Raw genomic sequence first — 20,304 nt, forward strand, 5'->3', positions numbered from 1 at the left:
CTTCATCAGAAAAGACCCTTTTCTGATGAAGGGTCTAGGCCCGAAACGTCAGCCTCTCTGCTCCTATGATGCTGCTTGGCCTGCTGTGTTCATCCAGCCCTGCACCTTGTTGTCTCACTTGGAATGAATCTGATTGATCATAAAACAATTTGCTGAGTAAATAAATATTAGCAATCAACACTATTCTTGGGTATACAATCACAATACTGTTTTTACACAGCAGATACAATTGAACTGTTGAAAATCTACTACTCAGGATAAAAATCAGTGTTTGAAACTGTTTTGATATTTGCTTTAATTCATTGCTTATCTGCTAAATTCCACAAATCACAGTCAAATGACTGCAAATACTTTATTTTAAAAAGTGCAAGTGACACAACATTAACCTGCACAGTGTGTGCCTCATTTTTATAAATATTTAATAAACTCTCCAAACATCCTTCTACCTCCAACACTGGTAGATCGTGGGCTGACCTACGCCTTTTCTGATCTCATTAGAAATCTGTTTAAACTTGGAGTGTACAATTGAATAAATTTGTAAATTTTTAAAAACGGCAAAAATGAAAGAATCCCATAAGAAATGACTGGTCTTGAACAAGTTCCCAGATGAGTAAGGACATTTTACTAATCTACTGATCCAGTCAGATCTAACTGGTAGATGCAATATTATCTCAAACTTTATGATCTATTTCACAAATTGCACTTCTTTATTAACCAAATAGTATGAAGTGAAATTTCTAGAATTGCTCTTAGTACATTACAGTTCAGTGGGAAGGCATCACTCAAGTAATTACATTTTTCAAGGTAGGAATATACTTGATGGAGGCAGTTATGAGTAATCAATAAATTAGAACTGAGATGAAGAGAAATTTCTTTATGCACATGTTCAGAAAAGTTTGGAATTCTCTATGTTGGTGGGGAGTGTGGAGAGGTGAGGGTGGTTACCAGGCAGTCCCCAGGTAGTGAACAGGTTCCATTCTAGAGTCCATTCGCAAGCCAATTTGTACACAAGTCAGGACACAATGCAGGACAATGTAAAGTAGCTATTTGTAAGTACAGGAAACGTTCGATCTTTAAAATTATATATCCATATGTGATTGCATTGTAAGTACAATTGCTCAAAAATTAGGACGCCCTGCCCTCAGTTGTTGACTATGTTCAAAGTTAAGATTAATTGCCTTGGTTTCTTGAAATCAAGGGATATGGGGACCAGGTAGCAAATGGAATTCAGGTCAAAGATCAGCCATGATACTAGTTAATTAGACAGCCTCAAAAGGTCAAAAATGTTGTTAGAATAAAGGAAAAATTAATTTTTAATACCATTCCTTTATCTGCCTCTGCAATCCTCCCAGTCATGATCAAGCCATTTTGCCCTTTGTTTAAAAAATAATTTTGGGAATGTGGGCTTCACTGGTTGAGCCAACATTTCTTGCCCATCCCCAATTGCCCCTCATTTTGGCATTATTCCCAAGACGTTGGTAAGGAGGGCTTTGCAGAGTTAACAGGGCTGGTTTGCTGTTGCTGTTTCCAGTGACTAGGTCAATGCTAGGCAGTTCCATTCAGCTTCATTTCTTTTGAGACTTCATAGTAAATTTGTTATAACTTAGTAGTTTGCTAGACCATTTTAGTGGACAGGTTAGGGTATGGTTTCACATGTAGACCAGTACAGGTAAGGCCAGCAGATTACCTTCTTTGAAGGATATTGGTGAACCGGATGGATTTTTGTGACAATCAACAATGGTTTCATGGTCATCACTAGGCTCTTAATTGCAGATTTTTAAAAGTGAATTCACATTCTACCATCTGCTGTTGTGAGAACTGAACCCCCAACCCCACAGCATTACCTGGATCTCTGGATTACAAGTCCAGCAACAATACCACTACACTTTTGCACCCACAGCACCCCCTTTCTGCTTTCATATAATTTCATTAACAGATTAAATGGAAGTGTACACAGGCTATAATTATCAGTTGTATCTATGAAGTTATCTTAGACAATTAACCTCTATTATATTCAGATTTTATCTCAAACCTTAAAGAAAAGCATTGGCTATTTTAGATGGTAAAAAGTGAACCAGCCAATTAACTGACTCAGCAGTTTCAACACCAATAATACTTACTTTGTTTGCAGTAGTCTTTGCGGGTTTCGACCCAAAATCAAATTCTGAATCTGAGTCAGAGTCCTTCTTTCTTTTAGTTTTTTTAGCCTTTGCTGGTGCAGCTTTCTTTGTAACATTGTCATCATCAGAAGATGTTTTATTTTTTGCTTTCATAGCAGTCTTGGAAAATTTTGGAGCAGCCTTTTGTTTGGTGAGAACATCAAAGATAGAAGGTTGGTTTTCATCTGTAAATGATTAGATTTTAGATTAGGTGTAATTATTAGACTTTGAAAATTACACGATTAACTTTTCTGTAACTTTATCATGGAGGCTGAATGAAAATAAATTTACAGTAAAATGTGTCTCTTCCCTGCTGGGGAGTACAGCCAAATCCCAAAATTGGGTTTGCACCAGGAGTCAACTTCCTTTTTGCCTGGAAGTAACTAGAAAGCTGAAGGAAAACTGGGAAACTACAGTGGGTGAAGGAGGCTACTTGAATGAAATAAACTACTTATTGTATCATAGAATCCTCATGGTGCTGAAAGAGGCCATTCAACCCATTGAGTCTGCACAGACCCCTGAAGAACATCCCAATAAACTCCACTGTATCACTGCAATTATCATGGCTAGTTAACCTAGCATGCACATCCCTGGACACTACGGACATTCGCATGGCTAATCCACCTAACCTGCATATCTTTGGTCTGTGGGAAGAAACTGGAGCACACAGCGGAAACCCACGCAGTCATGGGTAAAACATGCAAACTCCACACAGACAGCCACCCAAGGCTGGAATCAAATCTGCATCCCTGGTGCTGTGAGGCAGCAATGTTAACCACTGAGTCACTGTGCTGCCCTTGTCGTTCAAACTATTTTATTTTACACCCAGACAGTGCCATCTTCAGAAAGGCAGGTGCTTCTTGTTGCTCGAGAATGGTTTCAATATTCTGTCTGCTCATTTCATTTATAGGTAACTCAGCCAAAAAGAAAATTATCTCAGTACTATCTCCTGCAGCCTTTTCAAGGCATGGCTTTATTAAAATTAAAAAAAATTACTTAAGTTAGATTTGACTATTGTGCCTGGGGAGAGGATATTAAAAAGAAAGACTTGCCATCTCGTAGCAGCTTTTACAACAATCGAGCTTCTCAAAATGCTTTACGCCAAATTAAGAATGCGTTTTAGACATATTGTCATTGCTGCAAATTAGGAAACCAGTTTTGTTTTAACTCATTGCATGAACAATGCAGATAGCCCTATACAAATCTCTCAAACAATCAGGGCATCAGTTACTTCAAAGACTGACAAAGTATTTAGATTACAAACTCAACTATTCAATTATCAAAACAAAATACACTTTCAATAGTAATGGCAGCTTGACTTTTGGCCTCAACCATCAGAACAAATTTTAAATGGATGCATATATTATTGCTAAGCATTAACCATGGACTCTACTCGAAATTCAACTTGGATCCAAAAGAAAATATAAAATCGGATTCATTTCTGTTATTTTCTGCACAATTATGGGAAGCCATTTTGTCACCGTAGATTGAAGAACCAAGCAGATTGCAATCCATGCCAGATCTTTATCAGAATAGATTCACTTGCCTTTCTTAGAAACACTGGTGGATTTCTTGCCAATAGCACGTTTTTTTGGTGCTGCCTTTTCACCAGCTGGTTTGGCTGCTGCTTTCTTTGCTATTGGTTTAGAAGTGTTGGAATGGATTGGGGGATCTTCAGGTTCATTAATAGAATCAGAAGAGGATAAAGACTCATCAACAACTTGAGGAATATTCTTTTCCATGTCCTCCCCAGCTGTGTTAACAATAATAGATTTTGAGGTTAGGAATGTTTTATTTTATGAATATCAAGATCCCAAATCTTGTCAAAAAAGACATATTTGCATATTAATTATGTTTTCTAAACAGGGAGTGCTGATATTTTTTCTCAATAGGAGAAACAACACCTTAGAAACCTATGTCTGGACTACAGTTAGCAAAGCAATTTTAGCAGTTTTGCAGGATTACCAAAATATTATAAGTTCATCAAATAAATACAAATATGTTGTATGCATTGATCTGGGCATTTACATTTAGAAAGACACTTTCAGCATTTTGGAGGTGTCATATCTCAATGCTAACTCAGATCTAAAAAGCACAATGGTTTAAAAAAAGTCAAAACTGTTCATATCGTATTTGAACGCTTCTTTCATAAGACGCCACTAAATTCAAGTTACTGCATGCAGACAACACTGTTTAATTACAAGTCAGTTTCTAAAATTTCTTTCGCCCATCTTTTCCTTTAACATTATTTGCTGCAGGAAGCTCTTTATGCTCTTCAATAAACCAGCAGATGCCACGCTGGAAAAAAAATGGTAGGACATAAATCATTTAGACCACCTTCTAACTAATGAGTAAAGAATGCTGGGGCTAATTATCTATCAATTGTGGCACAATGCAGCAATTGAATCTTAACATTTATAACAAGTCCAAAGCAAGAGAAAAATCTGACCATCACTGGTATAGCATTGACTTTGAATTAATGATTTCACAATCATGGGTAGGCAGGACCCTTTATAAAATATGTAATTGTAACACCAACCACTGACAAACTCAAGTAATGAAACTTGTTTCTATTAGTTTGCAAGCACTTTATACATATAGCACGATGCTTAACAACTCTGGGTAGAGTTATACACTATCTTGCTTGTGAAAGTATTATCTTGTCAGGGTATGGCTCCACCAGTTTTGATCAGACTGCATGAATTCATGAATATTTTATCAAAGTGGGGGTGTGTGTGTGTGTACCACAGCACATTTGTTCATACAGTAACAAATCAGTGGATGGCAAACAGGAAACAATTATAACCAGTTTCCACTTCTAACCCAAAGGCACAAAGGTTAACTTTATATCGGAAATCAGCTGGCCAAGATATACAGCACAGATTACAATTCAAACTCGAGGTTGACCAGATATTATGAATACATTAATTTGTTGATTAAAAAAAAACTGAACCAATAGTGCTTTATCCAATCTTTTCAAAAAAAGATAGCTCTTTAAAATTACTACTGATGAAACAAAGATTCACTTGCATGTTTTCGAAGATGCCTGTGATGATTGGAAAATTTCAATCTCCTGGGGAACAGATTTTGCTGAAGGCTTTGACTGGGCTTTTCTGCACGAAAATATTACATTTATTATGAGCAATTGTAAGACATCTAATTCCCTTGAACAAATTCATCATTGATTTTAAATCTAATTTTCATACTTACTTAAGGGTACAATTTGCCTTTGGTTTGGAGAATTCAGTACCACTGTCAGAAATATGAAATTCATCACCACTCTCCTCTTCACTCATCATTTTATCACCATTATCATCATCCTCATCAGATGATCCAAGCATGTATTTGGCCTTTGAAGCTGTTGTAAATAGGGAATAGAAAACATATTAAAATAAACCAAAATAAATTTCAATTGGAAAACTCAAATTAAAAATATGAGCAGTGATTGGGAAAATACAAATGAATTTGTGCAGAGCAAGAAAAGGTCAAAAATTTAAGTACACAAATGTGCATTCAAGTTTGAAGTTCTAGTATGGCATGTTTCTTTTGGGAAATCCATTTGAAGGAAGTTACAGTGCCAAAGTTTCAGCACCATCAAGGAAGGTTTGGTATTAGAAAAATGAAGATCATAGAAAGAAAGAAAATAGAGGCAACGGCGTTATTGAGCATTGATTTCAGTGAAGGATGCTATTTCTATCATAGAGTCATTGAGGCTTACAGGACGGAAACAGACCTTTTGGTGCAACCAGTCCATCCGATCATAATCCCAAACTAAACTAGCCCCACCTGCCTGCTCTTGGTCCATATCCCTCCAAACTTTTCCTATTCATGCACGTATCCAAATATTAATGACTATTAAACATTCTTTTAATAGAGGCATAGAGATATACAACATAGAAACTCTTTGGTCCAACTTGTCCATGCCGACCAGATATCCTATATAAATCTAGTCCCATTTGCCAGCATTTGGCCCATATCCCTCTAAACTCTTCCAATTCATATACACATCCAGATGCCTTTTAAATGCTGTAATTGTACCAGCCTCCACACTTCATCTGGCAGCTCATTCTGCACCACCCTCTGCGTGAAAAGATTGCCCCTTAGGTCCCTTTTATATCTTTCCCCTCTCATCTTAAAACTATGCCCTCTAGTTTTGGACTCCCCCACTCTAGGGAAAAGATATTTTCTATTCATCCTATCTATGCCCCTCATAACTTTATAGGCCTTTATAAGGTCACCCCTCAGCCTCCGATGCTCCAGGGAAATAGCCCCATCCTATTCAGTCTCCCCCTATAGCTCAAACCCTCCAACCCTGGCAACCTCGTAAATCTTTTCTGAACCCTTTCAAGTTTCACTACATCCCTCTGATAGGAGGGAGACCAGAATTGCATGCAATACTCCAAAAGCGGCTGAACCAATGTCCTGTGCAGCCGCAAACATGACCTCCCAACTCCTATATTCAATGCACTGACCAATAAAGGCAAGCATATCACAACACCTTCTTCGCTATTTTTTCTACCTGCGACTCCACTTTCAAGGAACTATGAACCTGCTCCAAGGTGTCTTTGTTCAGCAACACTCCCTACGACCTTACCATTAAGTGTATAAGTCCTGCCCTGGTTTGCCTTTCCAAAATGCAGCACCTCACCTTTACCCAAATTAAACTCCATCTGCCACTCCTCAGACCATCAGCCCATCTGATTAAGATCCCATTGTACTCCGAGGTAACCTACTTCTCTGTCTCCACCTCTAATTTTAGTGTCATTTGCAAACTTACGAACCATAACTTCCATATTCACACCCAAATCATTTATATAAATGACAAAAAGCAGTGGACCTAGCACCGATCCTTTTGGCACACTGCTGGTCACAGGCCTCCAGTCTGAAAAGCAACTCTCCACCACCACCCTCTGTCTTCTAACTTTAAGCCAGTTTTGTATCCATATAGCTAGTTGTCCCTGTATTCCGTGTGATCTAATCTTGCTGACCAGACAATCATGAGGTTCGTAAATATGTCAACAGGCTAGGTTTTGTTGGAAATCTCCAAAAGTATGTGTATTATTGAAAGAATCAAATCCCTAAATGACGTTAACTAGTTACTGTCAGTTGCAGCTTTTCTATATTTTTCTATAAAAGTTTGATCTTGGTTACTTAAAATTGTGCAAGAGTTAATTTTGTAGACACACAAATTAAAAGCTGTGGAAGGTTCATCATAATTATTATGGTGCACAAGGAGTAAATTTGGTCTATTGTGTATGCACCTGTTCTCCAAATGAGCATTAGGACTTAGTGCATTCTCGAGTCCTTTCCCTGTAACCCTGTATGTTATTTGAATAGAAGCATTCATAAACTGCCCTGTTGAATACATTGACTGAACCTACCGCTACTACACTTCCAAGCAGTATATTCCAATCCCTAACTAGTAACTGTGTAATAAAGTATTTTGCTCACATGGCATTTCATTCTTTTGCAAATTACTTTAGATCTGCAACCTCTCCTTCTTAATCCTTTTAAGAGCAGGAACAGGTTCCTTCCATCTATTCTTTTCAGATTTAGCCATGATTTTGAAAACTTCTATCAATTCTCCTTTCAGCCTTCTCATCTGCAATGAAGAGTAGTCAATTTTTTCTAATCGACCTTTGTAACTGAAGTTTCTCCCCTCTGAAACCATTGTCATAAACTGTTCTGCATTCTCACCAATGTGCCCACATCCTTCCTGAAGTCTGGCAGTTACATAGCATAAATGTTACTTACCAATTGAACTGAACACTGTGTAATCATCAGTAAGCAATTCACTTCTATCTTCGTGATGGAGTGAAGCTGTTGAATATGATTGTGTTAAAACACTACCCTCACCAGACCCTGCTACTAAGTTAATTGGTTTCCATCAGGCACAACTGTCTCCTTTGTGCTTTGTTACTCAATGTCAGAAGCAACCAATCTTGCTTCAGTGCAGTTCCACAAATGCCAGCTGTTTTCTAGAATGAAGATGAAATGGCCGTTTTCCCATATGAATGCAAGCGTTTTGGCAGGCATATTTTGACTGTTAATGCTGTCAGTGTAATTCTCTATTTTTCTTTCTCCAGTCCTCCTGGGAGACGCAATGGCCTAATGGTATTATTGCTGGACTGTTAACCCAGAGACCCAGATAATGTTCTGGGACCTGGGTTTGAATCTCACCACAGCATGTGGCAGAATTTGAATTCAATTAAAAAAACTGGAATTAAGCGTCTAATGATGACGATGAATCCATCGATGATTGTCAGAAATGTCGTTTCACTAATGTCCTTTAGGGAAGGAAACTGCCATCCTTACCTGGTCAGGCCTATATGTGACTCCAGAACCATAGCCAATGTGGTTAACTCCTAACTGCCCCCTGGGCAAGTACGGATGGACAATAAATGCTGCCCAGACACTGATGCCCTCATCCCGTGAATGAATAATGAATAAAAGAACGTAGATGTTCTGACACTCCTGTGAATCAGCAACTAAAACCTTTTGATTTGGACCTCCCTCTCTAATAGTATTGTGGGTATAATTACAATAAATGGACTACAAAGGTTCGAGAATGCTAACATGACCTCTGGTATACGATATATAAATAATTGATGAATTCAACTCTGCATGATAGTTTTTAATTAATATACTTCCGTCTGTGTATTCATACAAGACCAATATTTGCAAATAATCTTCACAAATCCTTAAAAAGTTGCCCCCATCAAGTGTTAAACACAAAAATGGATTGAAAAGCATTACCTGCAGCCCTTTGTTGTTTCTGTCTGGGAGGAAGATCAACAATCTCCATGTCACCATCCGATTCTGACATTGAATCTGAATCTGACCAGGAATTCTTTTTCTTTGCAAGAGGTTTAAATTGAAGTTTAGTTTGTTTCTGAGCTGTTGGCTTTGTCTTGGTCCCTTAAAAGAAAGTTGAGTCTGTTCAGTAACGTCATAATAAACTCATTCAAATAGGTTACATCTTCATAAAATCAGTTCATTGCAAGATTTTAGATGGCATGTACCATAAAAATTATTTGATCTTCTTCTTTGAAAGTCCTAGCATTCTATCCAACTGGATTGAAAATGGTGCCCCTCATGGAATGGGGACGAAACAGGCTTCTGACTAACAACCAGTTCTCACTAGGCATGATTTCCATATCTGGCGACTTGATTTTGGAGGAAGGCCTGCCACTGTCCTTCAAAAAGGAGGAGGATGCAGTGGCCTTTCTCTGAAAATTCAGCTGGGCTGTCTTGTCATCTTTTCAGCAAACAGAATTTTGATACCAAACAACAGCAGGCAATTCCAGCCAGTTTGGTTCTGTGCTGCAATTTCCAAGTCAATTTATATTTGGCGAAATATTAAATACAAGCTACTTGGTCCATTAAATATTCTGCACACTTCTTCTGTCAAATACAACATGATCAATTGTTGCCAATCCCCAGATGGTCCACTGCTGCTACTTTCTCTGCCTGCTCCAGTGAGAAGACATCCAAAACCTCTGTGCAGGGTGGCTGCAATTGGGTTCAAGTAAGAAATTAAAGTTGAGCATGCTCCATTGTGATAATTTAAAAATACCCACCTGCTTCAGTTTTCACTTTCTTGGAAATTCGTTCTGCAAGGCTTACATGTTCAGGAGAACTTGCCTCTTTATCACCAAACTCCATCTTAACAGCAAGAGAATCCGTTTCACCCTGTCGAGTATCCAAGATTTTAAAAAAACTCAAATCTAAAATCACACTACAAAAACAACTGTCTAACACTGCAGGTTAACAAGATCAAAAATAGACTTGAAACAAATGGAATTTTGAATATATCACGATAGTATGTAATATTACAAAATTTATACCACAACAAGCAAATAATAAGCAGCATTAAAACTATTTCATTCAAAAGTTATGCATAAAAGAATAAAAATCAAGATAGTTTGCAAATTGCAAGGAGTAAATCAGACTTGTGGGTTCAGCTAAAATCAGATATATGCAGATGCCTCACCAAATTACGCAGTTTCTTTGATTGTCAGAATTCTGCTTCCTTCCACTTCACAAATACAATACGCATAAGTACAGCGCATATCCAGCACCCAGTTCACAGCACAACACACTGTATTCATCATGACTTTACCTTTCAGCAATCATTTAAGGAACATTGTTTTTGTTTTATAGTAAAAGTGAACAAAAAATCTAAAAAAATGGGGTAAGAATCAAGCCAATATTTGTTCACTAATTATCATGCAGCTTACCACCACCAGTGGGAAGCAGATGTAAAATTATCATTAATACTAGAGATTTAACGCAGTAATTTCATTGAACATTAAATTTCAATATCAATTGCAGCATGTAAACAAAATAATGTTCACTGTTAGGTGTAGGAATGTCTTGTACAGTATATTTATAACAGCATCAAGACTTAATCACAATAGCAAAACTATTTTAATGTTGATGAATGCATGGCCATTTGTTCAAATCCCTTAATTGATTTTTAAAGTTGTCTCTAGCAATAGCAGCAGAAGTAGATAAACTCACCTTTCCCTTTTTTTTGATATTTTTTCTAGTGGCCTCTGTCTTCATTGCAGAAGTAACTCTGGGGACCACCCTTCTGCCTTGAGGAGATGGCATAGTTTCTTCCAACTGCAGCTTCCTCATTTTACCCTTACCACCTTTAGCTTTAACAGCTTTACCAACGTGAGCCAATTCATCATCTTTCTCCTGCATCTCCACACGCTGAATAAAACAAAAGGAAATTGTTTCAGAAATAGAAAATACACTGATCTCTCGAGTGAGAAGATGAAGATCTATATTCCATATATTTTTGGGGCTGAACAATGAATTGAAGAAAATAAAACATAATATCTCACAAAACAGCATTTACTTTTAGTAAATCATTTTTTTGAGAGTGATAGTATTCCATCCCCACTCAGTTAATATTTCAATCTTTCACTCAATATAACGCAACACCAATTAGTAAACTCAACACCTATGCTAGCGAGTGTCAGTTAATATAAGGGAGCTGGTATGCGGAGAGATAAAGAAACACCTAACAGCAGCAACTAAATAGAGGCTTGAAATCGATCCTTGTTGCAACCTTTTGTGGGCAGGAAATTTCAGTGCATAACCAGCACCTATGTCCAGGTGGCACCACATAACATCTACTTCAGGTTCCTTCAATGAAATTATCAGCGAATAGCAGAGCAGATGCAAGTCAAAAATGCTAGCCTACACATTAGCATTTACAGAGAACAAGTCAAGAAAGCAGACATTTTACAGAAATTCACATTATGTACTAGAATGAATAAAAAAAAAGTGTAGCTACTTTGATAGCACTCATTTTCCAACTAATCACATATTAATTTGCATTATCAGAAATGTTTAATGTAGTTTAAATCTGCATGATTCCTGACATCAATGGATAGTAGGAATCAAGGACATCACTTAAAAGAATAGTGCGCACAATGTGCTCTGCAAATATTCTACTCTTGAATGAATCAGCCAAAAGTACAATTATTGCAGTTTATAGATCCATACCAGGAAGTAATACCTTCCTTTACTATGAACATGCTAATTATCTTGTGCTAAATATTTCTAAAAAACTTGCAACTGCTAAAATAATTCAATATCTTCACAAAGATCAGTATGAAGAGCAAGGGCAGGGATGAGAGAAAATTAGGAAGCAATTCCAATTTAAAACATTTTCATAATTGCATTAATAAAATGCATTTCCAAACAAGCAGTAACAGTTACAGCACCTCAAGCTCCTCGATGAAGGCTGCCAGGTCTTCCTTCCATAGGTCTGCTGGGCTTTTCCTTTTCAGAGATTTCAATTCTTTTTCCTAGGGAGAGAGTTTGGAATTACAGACCATGAAACAGAATTAACACCTGTTTTCTGAGTCATGCACCGCAAGCTTGCCGAATGGGAAATTAAGTTTTTAGAGGGGGCTCTCAAATGGTTGCTAGGCCTCTTATTTGCTGAGTAAAGGGCTCAACATCTGCTACTGCATGGGCAAAGGATACCCTTTGTGTATTCTTGCCCAACAGGGCCAAAAATGATCTATTTTCCTTCTTGCCATGTTTGGATCACTTGCTATATCAATTCACAAATACAAAATATCAACATTTACTCAGGTGATGTGGGCTGCACTGCTTAGGACAATATTTATTGCTGATCCCCAATTAGCCTTGGGAAGGTAATGGTGAACTATCTTCTTGAACCACTGCAGTCTATTTTGTGGGAAGGAGTTCCATGACTTTGAGGCATTAATTTAGAAACAAATACAATGGTATCACGGTAGCTACTGCTTGAAGGCAAATACCGATCAGAAACAGAACATCAACATCAGTCTCTATTAGTCTACAGAAACCTACTTTGACATCTCTCTGCTTAAGCAGTTCATCCTTCTTTTCCTTGGTCAGATACCACAAAGGCATATTCAAAAGATAGTTGAAATCTGCCCCGGATGAAATGGTAGATTCCTCTTCTTCTGTATTTTCCAGCTCAGATTCTTGCTCCTGTCAACAGCAATTAAAAATGGTTATTCAAGAAAAGGTAGAGTGTATCTTTAAATATAAAAGTAACTCCCCACATCTAGCTGAGATCTAAACTTCCATCTTAAAGCAGATAAATTAAGTTTGCAAACTGACACCTTGATTCTCCCCATGTTCAAAATCTCACCATGGGTACTCTCCCAGTCAGGGAAAAAAAAACAAATTTGCAAAACTTTCAATTGCTAAAGTAATAGATATTGCCAGCAAGCAAATATGTTTATGCAGTTATAGGCTACCATTAAAACTTGGTGCTGTAAGCATGTAGCACCACCGTCTGCATCTACAGAGCTTCTATTAAATCCCACACAGTAATCAAAATTCTTTCATCGTTTCCTTCAGAATTTTGAAAATTACATAGCAATCCAGCAAATATTCACATTTACTGGTTGATGATTGTTGAAGAATATTGAGAGTTCCAAACAAAAACAACGTCCAAGGTGTATCAGAAAGATTTATGTTTAATGCACACTTAAAATCTGCAATTTTTAGTGTGAATTAATATATTGCAACTTAACTCAACCGCATTGCAATAGTACTTCAGCATTTGACATTGCCTGTAAATCCCATCTTATATATGACACACCATCTTATATAGATTGCAGCTTTCATAGTTTCAAGGAATTCAAAACAAGCAGTTCTTAAAAAAAAATACAAAAAATTTTGCAGAAATTCAGGAAATAATTACCATTATTTCCAATCATTTCATCCTGTTTGATTCTAAGCCAACTTTCTGATCCTATATATTTTCAATCACCAAGAATGCCACTTCTTACTCTGTAATACCATCTACATTTCTCACATCTCATGTGCTGTCTCTTACTCATGCTTTTGTCACTTCTTGACTTGATTATTCCAATGCTCTTCTGGCTGGTCTTCGAACTTGCACCCTGCATAAATTTGAGCTCATTCAAAACTAGACAGCCCGTGTGTCAATTTACATCAAACTCCATATTCCCACCACTGACCTATATTGACTCCTGATTCAGCAACTGGCCCAATTTTCTCGACCTGTCTTCACACCCCACCAGCTCTGTAAAGCTAAACTATACAAGTCTTCCTGGATCAGTGGTCCTCCAATTTTGTCTCCTAAATATCCTAAATTTCAATCACTCGATTATTTGAAATCATGTCCGAGCTCCCAAGCTCTGGAATTTCCTGTTTGAATTTCTGTTTTCCTTTAAGAGGAGACTGTAAAAGTACTTCTTCAATAATGCTTTAGCACTATCCTTATACTCTATGTAAAATTTAGTTCAATAACGTGACTGTGAAGTGCCATCAAATGTTTGCTTTGTTAAAGATGCTATTAAATGCAGTGTTTTGTTATTCAAGATACTTTAAACCGTAATAAATCCACTTCTACAAATCATAATTTCAAAGGTATTTTTTATAACAAGTGCACTGTTGCAAACCGCTCAAATCACAACTGAAGTCACTGGCATATCACCTTATCCTGAGATTCTTTCCAGCTTTTCACAGGATCTGAATCATAACCTCGGTCGAGCAGTAACTGGATCAGTTCACGCTTTGGTTTGTTTTCTGTGGAGGTAAGATGATTATAAAATGGAAATTAAGGCTTATAGCCTATCAAATGAAGAGGTATTCTTGCATATTAAATAACTTGAAGTTCAAACAGAATTCTGTACTTTAATTTTATATTAAAATAACATGAAAAGAACATGTTGGAATATCCAAATACAGAAAATAAACCCGATGTTTGTGTTCAAAATTTTGACCAACATCCCCATTTGGAGAATGGATAAGACCAAAATGCAAGCTACTTCAACTCTTAGATAGTTTTTAAAAGACGTACCAATGACCAATGTGCCTTCAATCTTCTCCAAGATAAAACGAGCCTGGTTGCTTAATTTTCCAAATTCTGCTCCTAGTAATCCCTCAAGCCAATCCTTTCTTAAACCATAGTATTTAAACCGTAAGTCAAAGAACTCTTTCAGTATGTCTTGTATATTTTCATACTTCTTCAGACATCCAACATGGTCGAATAACACCTAAAAAAAAAAGTAGTTGAGCAAACCCAGAATATCTAGAGAGTTGTTCATGTCCCAATCCCATTTCTATACATTCTCAGTATTTAAGCAGAACCTGGTCAGATCGAATACTTTACTCATATTAATTTCAGCGGAATTGGGACACCAGCAGTGGGGATTGGGAGGAAGGAACAGATTTATGTCAAAGGATGCTAGACATGCATTTTTGTCTCACCTGGTCCTTAGGGACACTTAGAGATTAGTTGCCTCAGTCTGCTCTAGTCATAAACATCTTCGTGAGTGGTTTCGAAATATGTAAAATAGGACCAGGAATAAACCATTTGACCCTTTAAGCCTGCTCCACCATTCAACATCATCATGGCTGGTCAACCAACTCAGTGTCCTGTTCCCTTTTCCTTCCCATACCCTTTGATCCCTTTAGCCCCAAGAACTATATCTAATTCTTCTTGAAAACATTCAATATTTTGTCCTCAACTAATTTCTGTGGGAGAAAATTCCACAGGCTCACTGCTGTGCTTGAAAAAATTTCTCTCCATCTCAGACTTAAATAGCCTCCCTCCTATCCTTAAACTGTGACCCCTAGTTCTAGATTCCCCAGTCATTGGAAACATCCTTCCTGCATTTACCATGTCTAGCCCTTTTAGAATTTTACAGGCTTCTATGAGACCCACTCCCTCATTATTCTCGTCTCCACTGAATACAGTCCTAATTGATCCAAGGGTAAGGCGACAGCCTAGTGGTATTATCACTGGACATTAATCCAGCGACCTAGATAATATTCTGGGAACCTGGGTTCGAATCTCGTTGTAGCATATAGTGGAATTTGAATTCAATTAAAAATAACTCTGGAATTAAGAGTCTAATGATGACCATTGTCCGACAATCCATTGTCGATTGTTGGAAAGACCTATCTGGTTCACTAATGTCCTTTAGGGAAGGAAACTGCCATCCTTACCTGTTCTGGCCTACATGTGATTCCAGACCCACAGCAATGTGGTTGATTCTTAACTGCCCTCTGGGCAATTAGAGATGGGCAATAAATGCTAGCCTGGTCAACGACGCCCTCAACCCATGAATGAATTTAAAACATCTCTTATCATACGCCAGTCCTGCCACCCCAGGAATCAGTCTGGTAAACCTTTGTTGCATTCCGTCCAAGCCAAACTGCACACAACACTTCAAGTGTGATCTCACCAAGGCTCTGTACAATTTCAGCTGGACATCCCTACACGTACAGTCAACTTCTCTCACTATGAAGCCAACATATCATTTACCTTCTTCATTGCCTGCAGCAGCAGCGTTGTTTACTTATAGCAACTGGTGTACAAGGAGTACCATATCTCATTGCACACCCCATTTCCCAATCTATCGCTATTCAAATAAAAATCTGTCCCTCTGTTTTTACTACCAAAGTGAATAACCTCAAATTTATTCACATTCAACTTCATCTGCCATGCATTTGCCTATTCACTCAACTTGTCTCTGCATCCTCCTCACAGCTCACCCTCTCACCCAGCTTTGTGTCATCTGCAATCATTCCTATATACTGTAAATAGCTGGGGTCAAAGCACCAATTCCTGCTGGACCCCACTGGTCACTGCCTGTCACTGAGGAAAAAAAACTTGTTTATTCCTACTTTTTGTTTCCTGTCTGCCAACCAGTTCACATCCATATCACTGCACTACCGTCACTTTAATTTTACATGCTAATGTTTTACGCGGGATCTTTCAAAAGCCTTCTGGAGGTCCTAGTAAATCACATTCACTGGCTCCCCTTATCAACTCTACTAGTTATATCCTCAAAAATTCCAGCAGATTTGTTAAGCATGACTTCCCTTTTGTAAATCCATGCTAACTCTGTCCAATCCAGTCACTATTTTTGCAAATGCTCTGCTACATCTTTTGTAATGGACTCTAATATTTTCCTACCAATATATGTCAGGCTAACTGGTCTATAATTCTCTATTTTCACTCTACTTTGTTTAAATAATGGAGTTGCATTAGCTGCACTCCACTCCACAGAAACCGTTTCAGAGTCCATAGAACCTTGTAACATGACCACCAATGCATTCGCTATTTCTACTGCCACTTCCTTAAATAGCCTGGGATGTAGATTATCAGGCCCTAGGAATTTATCAGTTTATAATTCCAAGAATTTCCACAAAAGCATTTCCCTACTGATACTAATTTCCTTCAGTTCCTCCTTCCCACAAGACAGTCCTCCCCCACATTTTTGGGACCTCATTTGTGTCCCCTTTGTGAAGACAGAGCCAAAATAAATATTTAATTGGTCTGCCATCTCTTTGTTTCCCATTATAACTGACTCTAAGGAACGTAAAATTGTCTTCAGTAATCTTTTTATCTTCACATACCTATAAAAACTGTTGCAATCATTTTGTATGTCCTCCACAAGCTTCCTCTAGTCTATTTCCCACCTTTTAATCAGTCCCATGTCGTCCTTTGCTGGAATCTAAACTGCTCCAAATCCTCACGTTTGCTGTTTTTTTGTGGCCAATATATATGCCGCTTCCTTAGATTTAATACTATCCCTAATTTTTCTCCTTAGCCATGGTCAGGCCACTTTTCCCATTTTGTTTTGCGCCAACCAGGAATGAACAATTGTTGCAGTTCCTCCATATACTATTTGACATTGTCTATCCACCATCATCCCTTGAAGTAACGCTCTCCAATTTATCATAATCAGGTGATGGAGAAGCTATCTCTGTTCCCCCACTCAGCTCTCCAGCTCAGTCAACATCAAGACATTACCAGGAAGACCACATGAGCAAAGGAGGATAATTTTAAATGGGAAAGTGAAAATGTAGGGAACAGACAAATAAATATGTCAACACGTAAAGAAAAAAAAGTATACAAGTTAGAAAGAAAGAAATTAAGGATAAAATAAATTTAAAAAGACAACTCTATAACATGACCAGTGTTTAAGGCTACTGCACCTGTAGTTTAGAGCCAACATTGAAGCTGCTTATATTAGTGTCATGTGTGTCAATGCACATACTTCAAACTAATAAAACGACTGGCCTCTGGAGACTAATAGATTGCAAAGGTCTTTTTTGCTGTTGGTTCTGAACAAAGAAAATTTTCCCCAATGCATTAATGATCATATAAGTCTTCAAGTTGTGCAGGCGATGAAAAATCATTACAGGGAGACAGTCTTTGACAGCCTGCTGCATTTTTTCTTGTCAGCAGAAACTGAAGTACAGATCTCACAGATCCTAGAGCTTTTGGTGCCCCACCCAGGAGAACAAATAGAGTACTCCCGATTCTGGGCACAGATGGATTTGTGCTGTGATTGCTGTGTATGCTGTACCAACTATTGTCAGTTTTGATAAACAAAAATTGCAACATACATAAAAAATGTAAATTACTGTACCATTGAATTGCACGTGAGAGGGACATTTAGTTTGAAGACTTTGTGCAGTCCTGCTGCTTCTGCCTCAGCCAGTTTCTGTTCAGTCATTGTTACTATGAAACGTACAGTGGTATCTGTGTGGTATTCCTTGTAACCCGTGATCAGTGATGGCGTCTTTTCTGTTCCATTCAACATTGGTTCTAGTACCTGTTCCTTGTAAGTCTGTATAAGATATAATAGTAATGGGAAATGGCCTCATTGAGTTATTTGGTAAAAAAAAGTTTAATTATTTTATAAACCCAAAGTATTCAGATACAAACCTCGAGAAAATATAGTCTCAAAATAATGCTGATATAATCAAATATCCCTAAAAATAAACAGCCTAGTAATAATTACAACCATTCCCCAGTTGATTACAAGCCAAATGCTGTTACAAAAATCCATGCAAACAGGCATGCAAAAAATTCACTCTGACTTGTACATTGACAGTAAAATCCTGTTTAAAATCTTTCCTGTGCTATTCTTATGCAACAAGTACTGTTCAGCAACAAAGTCTGAAAACTCCAGTTACCTGAGTCCATGTCTTGATTGGAAGTTCAGAAATTTCTATTGTTGTGGTATCCAATACTGAAATTTCACCATTAATGATGTACTGATTAGCACCCAATTCAAAAATTGTACCCTTGAAGTTCTTGTAATTAGGAAGCTATTGGGAAACAAGTCAACATACATATCAGTAGAATTAACATGCAAACTATCTGTAAAAATGAATGTTTACAAATCTTGCTGTTAAATCAGTTTGAACAGTTATTAATTAAAATAGAATCTCCCAAGTTACAGGATTCTTTTCAACAAATTTCTTACTAGTGATTCAATTATGAGGACAATTGTTTTCGAACTGGGATGGTAGCACTGTGGTAATATTATTGGACGAGTAATCCTAAGGTCCAGAGTAACACTGAAGACATATGAATTCAAATCCTGCCAGTGCAGCTGGGGAAGTTTTAATTCAATTAATAAATAAAATGTGGAATAAAATATTAATCTCATTTATAATGAGCATGAAACTATTGCATTATTGTGCAATAACATTTGGTTCACTAACTTCCTTCCTCAGGGAAGGAAATCTTCTGTCTTTACCTAGTCTAGCCTACATGCGACTCCATTTCCACACCAATGGTTGACTCTTAACTCTGAAATGGCTTAGTGAGCAGTTCACCATGGAGACGTAGCTGCAGGATCACAAGGATTGGGTCCTGAATCCTGAAGGGTATATGACATTGAAGAAGAAATAGGAAGCTAGGTAAATGTGGAGGGGTAGCACTGTTGATCAAGAATTTACGCAATAGTTTGAGTTAATTTAACTTCAGGTGATCGGCGTGTAGTTTCTAAGAGCAGCATGGTCTGGGAACATGCAAAGAGAAAGTTGTATTAGACTTGGTATTGTGTAATATCACAGGACTATGATGACAGATCATAACATCTGAGTAAAGGCACCCCTAGGTAATAGTGACCACAATATTGTTTGTATCTTACATCCACTTTTAAAGACTGCATCAAAGACATGAACGTAAACTTTCAATAAAGTTATCTATGTGGACATGAAAGCTGAGCTACCTGAAGTGATATGGCAATATTAGGCTAGGGAATAAATCAATAGAGACACAAAGGCAGGCACTTAAGGGGATATTTTAGAATACTCAGAATAAATATATTCCACTAACAGAAAAAATTCAAAACAGAGGATCCATCATTTAGTGAAGTTAGAGAAAGTGTCAGACACAGGAAAAAGTGAATATCTACTCAAAATGATTGGCAGGTCAGATGATTGGTCGGAGTATAAATAAAGGCAGAGAACAATTAGGATGATCAGGATGATGAAATTATGATTATGAGAGGAAGCTAGCTAAAAATGTAAAAATGGACAGCAAGAGTTTCTGCAGGTACTTAAAAAGAAAAAGATTAAGTAAAATGAGTATTAGTCCTTTTGAGACAGGATGAACTGTTAATAGTTAATAATAAGGAAATGGCAGACAAACTGAACAAATAATTTGCTTCTGCCTTCACTACAGAGGATATAAAAACATTCTTGTAATAATTGTAAATCAGGAGGTGAAAGGGGAACAGGAACTTAGTGAAATTACAATTAGTAGGGAAACAGTGCTAAGTAAACTGATGGAGCTGTGAGCGGTCTCTGGGTTCTTCCTCGGGTCTTAAAAGAAACAACTAGT

General features: G+C 37.5%; 1 protein-coding gene across 1 annotated transcript in view; it reads right to left on the reverse strand.

Moving 5' to 3' along the window:
- The window catches only part of top2a (DNA topoisomerase II alpha), a 63,705-nt gene that overhangs the window by 6,695 nt on the left and 36,706 nt on the right, over positions 1-20,304 (reverse strand). The window contains exons 22-34 of the mRNA XM_020522812.2: positions 18,645-18,779; positions 18,095-18,295; positions 14,509-14,704; positions 14,143-14,234; positions 12,519-12,662; positions 11,903-11,986; positions 10,683-10,880; positions 9,740-9,851; positions 8,916-9,077; positions 5,370-5,517; positions 5,190-5,272; positions 3,706-3,912; positions 2,121-2,344 (exon numbers count right to left, since the gene is read on the reverse strand). Of these exons, the coding sequence (XP_020378401.2) occupies positions 2,121-2,344; positions 3,706-3,912; positions 5,190-5,272; positions 5,370-5,517; positions 8,916-9,077; positions 9,740-9,851; positions 10,683-10,880; positions 11,903-11,986; positions 12,519-12,662; positions 14,143-14,234; positions 14,509-14,704; positions 18,095-18,295; positions 18,645-18,779 (1,986 nt within the window). The remainder of the gene's footprint in view (positions 1-2,120; positions 2,345-3,705; positions 3,913-5,189; positions 5,273-5,369; positions 5,518-8,915; positions 9,078-9,739; positions 9,852-10,682; positions 10,881-11,902; positions 11,987-12,518; positions 12,663-14,142; positions 14,235-14,508; positions 14,705-18,094; positions 18,296-18,644; positions 18,780-20,304) is intronic.

This window comes from Rhincodon typus, chromosome 30 (assembly GCF_021869965.1).
Source record: "Rhincodon typus isolate 14 chromosome 30, sRhiTyp1.1, whole genome shotgun sequence".
Lineage (NCBI taxonomy): Eukaryota > Metazoa > Chordata > Chondrichthyes > Orectolobiformes > Rhincodontidae > Rhincodon > Rhincodon typus.